Source organism: Lygodium microphyllum, chromosome 20, assembly GCF_053477565.2.
Source record: "Lygodium microphyllum isolate KBCC chromosome 20, Lygodium_microphyllum_v1.1.10, whole genome shotgun sequence".
Classification (NCBI taxonomy): Eukaryota; Viridiplantae; Streptophyta; class Polypodiopsida; order Schizaeales; family Lygodiaceae; genus Lygodium; species Lygodium microphyllum.
Genome location: NC_141154.1, coordinates 69,358,032 through 69,362,745, shown reverse-complemented (window position 1 = coordinate 69,362,745; position 4,714 = coordinate 69,358,032). Strand labels below are relative to the sequence as shown.

Sequence of the window (4,714 nt, the reverse complement as noted above, 5' to 3'; positions counted from 1 at the left end):
CTTTTTATTGGGCATTTAGCAAAAGTTTGAGAATTTTTCTTTTTTTGCATTGCTTAAGCACGATCGCACTTGCTTACATGTGATAAGACTTTCAACTTATTACTTGTTATTGGGCATAGAGTAGAAGTGCTAGAGTATTACATGCCATTCAAAAATTCATGGGTTTTATTTCCAAGTTATTTAAGGTACTCATTAGCTAGTCGTTATTTCTACCAAGCTAGTCACTAGCTTGGTAGAAAATAATGAAGAGATCCATGTGCTTCTAGGTGACTAGCTTGGTAGAAAATAATGAAGAGATCCATGTGCTTCTAGATCATCACTAGCTTGGTAGAAATAGCAAAGAGATCCATGTGATGGACCCAAAGGTAAAGAACAAAGTGGATGTGGCAAACTCTGCGAATGCAAATCGAAAGTACTCATCACATGCATCTAAAATACCACAAGACCTTGGTTAGTAGAGTTCCTAAAATAAAGTCCGAGGAATATAGCCATCCATTATTGAAGTTTACCCTAACAATGCTTCTCTTGAGCTATCAACTTGGATCTTTTATAAATGTTTTCAAAATGGGTTTAACATTCCTTACCTGATTCCCTTGAAGATTTTGCATCCTTGTCCAAATTCATTTTTTATACCTACCTTACCTAGATGTTTGATTCTACATCCATGGTTGCTTAAGTCATGTAGCCCGCATCACATATTTTCACCAAACAACTTGTATCCATATGTATCATACTCCATGAATCCTTAAGACTACCTGGATCAAATGGTAAAGTTAACTCATAATAGCTTTGAAGCATATCATAACCTGCAACTTCCTTCGAAACATAAGGTCACATCAAGTACTCCCACATCCCTTTTTCAATATGCTTTTGACCCACAAAACTTACATCTTGCCCCATCACCGTGCGCATACAAGCTTATTTCTTTGTATCTAGCATCCATTTCTACTTGTCGTACAATATTAACATTGGTGAAGTAGCTTTATTGCCTCCAACTTTGTTACCATTATTATGCTTCCATAGATAAGCCAACTCCATAGCTGATATCTCTCCATTTGTTACAAGGAAAGACCTTAAAAAGCATATTTGTCTTGCACAAAATCTTTTAGAACTGTATCCAATAGTTGCATAGGCATAAGCTCAATATCATCCTCCTCTCATTGTCCTAAATTCCAACAACCCTTATCAATTGTACCACTAAAACCCCTCTTCTTTCAACAATTTCAACACCTTTGTAGTGGAAAGGCTTGGGCAATTTCAATAAACTTCTTGCTGTACTCCATTATTGCAACATTTTAACTCTGATATTAAATTCCAAAGGGTCGTATGTCTTTCTACTCATGAGAAAAGGGTCTTCTAGCTTCAAAGCTAGAAGGGACATCTTAGGCCAACAAACTGACATCTTCAATAGAGAACTTTCCCTCTAACAAATTGGAACACAAGAATGTGACTTAAGTTTTCTATGCATAGTCGCAGTTCAAGGTTGGATTATAAAATCTTGTGCATAACTAGCATATCTCCATTTATCAATGATCTAACATAGAGGATTATTTCTATGAGCCTCTATAATAGAAGAGACTTATTATAGGTATGGCCTTTTAGAGGTTCATTTGCTTCTTGCTATATCTTGCATTATTTCAGATTCAAACAAGATTAACCAACATAAAACAACAAAACATTCTTCATAGTCATCATAGAACGTCCATATATACTTTCCTTGCTCCGGCATGCAATCGTAAGAAACAAGAATTTTCAGAACCAGCTTAGCTACAAGTCCACATCTATGATTAACAGATTCAGCTCAAATGGAGTAACACCATAACACTAGGAACACACACACAAGACTTAGTTATCTCAGCCTAACATTGCATTTCATCAACACGGCAATCAATACAATGAGCTTTTGACCAAGAAACATACAAAAAAGAAATCATCTTAAGAGCTACAAAGGAATCAAGTATGCCCCACGATACTCATTGTTTAACCTCTCCTCCCTTCTAATAATCTGAAATAGCCTATTGATGAGATAATTGTAGGCCCCACCATTGTTGAGGCCTGCTATGTCTTTTGAGATATATTCATCAGAAACATGCAGTGCTTGCTAATCACAATCATGAAGCAGTGTAATGCCATGTTCATGCACCTATTAACACCTTTCTAAACCTCACATATGTCACCAAGAACTCCTGCAAGTAATACAAACATACCAATCTGCAGCAAGCTGAAACTATCATACAGACACGCCAATCGACTTCAACATACTAATATAATATTTAGCTCCATACAGTGTCCTTAAAATAACAGTAAGTGGTGTAATTGGTGTCTACACTGCATTACATACAGAAAGGCAACTGAAAGTGGTAATCCAACTCCGATGGCTTAGTATTAATGGCCCCCTCCTTGCAATATCCATGCTGCGGAGGGTGGCAGATAACATCAGCTAACAGTAAGCATACACATTCATACCTACATGTCAGTAAACTTCAGACATAACAATTAGGTTTGTAAGAATTGTCCTTACAATAGCAATAGATGGTACGACTGAACATGTTCTATCCATATTACACCTGTAATATATATAGAAAGGCAACAGCCATAATTGAAACAGCTTGGACCAAGTATTAGTTGCTTTCCTTTAAAATATCTATGCTTTCTTTATGCAATCATATCCAGCTGATCCTGTATGCGATGGATACCTTCCACAGAAATGGCTCTTTTAACTACAAACTTAGTAGCAAAAAGTTGGGGAGGGGGGCTTCTCTGGAAGCAAATTGTAACTACTGTTGTATTATCCCTTGTGTCTCTACGAAGTGCCTCCCCGACCAAATCCTTAGAGCACTGCATTGGGTCATTGTGTTGCTGCAGTTTCCTTCTGGCAAAATCCACTGCATTCTGACTTGTAAACACATCCCAGAAACCATCACAACCAATAATCATAAACTCGTCTTCTTCAGTCAACAAAGCTTGTCTCACTTCTGGCTCTGCACTGAGAGGACAGTTCACGCCCTTTAATCCCTTGATATGCCAGTTTCCAATGGCTCTTGCAACATTGATCTGTCCATTCAGATATCCATCGTCCACAAAGCCTCCAAGGGACTCTATTCGCCTTCTTTCAAGTGAACATGAGGCCTTATGATCCCTTGACATATCAATGGCCTTGCCCTTCCTGCAGAGGACAGCTCTACAATCTCCTGCATTGGCCACAAACAACTCTCTGCCAAGCCAAACAGAAAGATAATCAAAAATGTGAAACACACAAGTGGGTCAATCAGCTTTAAATTGCACTCAAGAAACAATTATACTGGTGCTCATATGCTCTCCCAGTAAAACTTCAACAAATAGAGGATGTACCTTCCGAGCACTAAGACAGTTAAAGCTGTTGTGCCAGATGACAAGCCATGATTGATTGAGCAAGCTTCTGCAAATGCTGTGTCTGTCTGCAGAAAGGCATGATGGACAGCCTCTTCTACTGCAGTTGGAAATGCCACATCTTCAACAATGTAATTGAGTAACTTGTCTTTGACAAACTCTGCTGCATTTCTCCCACCATGCCCATCAAAAACCTGGAGCACAGTTACATATTATTGTTAATATGCTTATCAAAAATGCACATCGCGCACTTGAGCTACCAATGCAAAGCAACCCAAACACATGAATAGCTAGAACCCTGATGGTCATCCTGCTGACAAAACTGTGCCAAAGTGATGCAACCAGAATGGTCACAAAAGCAAACATGCAACTAGAGGATGTACTCCTTAAAAGAATTGAATGATCCTAAAGAGATTAATTAATTAAGTATGATTTATCAAGTCCAAAGCCATGAATGTTCCTAGTGGGTGAATCAAGCAAGATATTAAGGAGAGCATTAATTAATTAAGTATGAATTATCAAGTCCATAGTCATGAATGTTCCTAGCGGGTGAATCAAGCAAGATATTAAGGAGAGCATTAATCTACTAGCCACTCACCCCATAGTAAGATCCCGAACTCTGCCCTGAAATCACAAAGCCAAAATGTTGCACCAAATCATCAATTAGAATATGCTCATCCTCCATAGCCACTCTTCCTCCGATATCAAACCACACACCTGACCGTACAGTGGGTATAAACTCCACAACAATAGATTTCTGAACAAAAAACAAACATCATACAATGAGTAAGCTATGAATCATGTGTAGGCTTAACAAGTTCTGCACTCACAATGCAGACATCAAACTTCTAACTTCTCCTTTAACTTTACGAAAACTGACTGGGGTAAGGATCAGAGAGAGGGCTGAGTAACAACCTTGCTGTGCTCCAACAGCCCATTCATTGGCATATGATGACTGACAAGGCTGCCGTTCAATGGTGGAAGGACAATTAAGGAGTCCTTGGGTTGAACATTGGCATTGGCTACATCAGATTGGCTGCTGCTATGGTCATCCTCCAGGATGCCTTTCTCTGTTAAACATGCTCCTTCGAGAGAACTTGCAGGCTGCGTTACTTCGGTACCGGCTGCCATCCTTGAGATTCCGTATGGGCATGAAGCTGCCTATGGTTCCCTGTCTCACAGGTTGATGGAATTGGGCAAGGATATCTCTTGCCGATTGAGTACAGGCAAAAGCAACACCACCATTCAAAGGTGAATTTAGCCTAAATTGCGTGAGAATTCCTGGTATTTCTGGCCGACTTGTTTTTCTCTCAGACTCTTCTTAATTTGCACCGCCCATAAGCTC

General features: G+C 39.2%; 1 protein-coding gene across 4 annotated transcripts in view; it reads right to left on the bottom strand.

Annotated features, from left to right (window-relative positions):
- Positions 1–2,354: 2,354 nt before the first annotated feature.
- LOC148018998 (putative protein phosphatase 2C 57) overlaps positions 2,355–4,714 on the bottom strand; it is a 3,314-nt gene continuing 954 nt past the window's right edge. For 3 of the 4 annotated variants that reach the window (XM_087701511.1, XM_087701515.1, XM_087701512.1), the window contains 4 exons: positions 4,285–4,713; positions 3,968–4,126; positions 3,352–3,563; positions 2,355–3,214 (listed from right to left, as the gene is read on the bottom strand). In XM_087701511.1, coding sequence (XP_087557637.1) covers positions 2,656–3,214; positions 3,352–3,563; positions 3,968–4,126; positions 4,285–4,500 — 1,146 coding nt within the window. In that variant the 5' untranslated portion in view covers positions 4,501–4,713 and the 3' untranslated portion in view covers positions 2,355–2,655. Of the gene's footprint in view, positions 3,215–3,351; positions 3,564–3,967; positions 4,127–4,284 lie in introns of all 4 variants that reach the window. The other variant, XM_087701514.1, reaches the window with a different exon arrangement.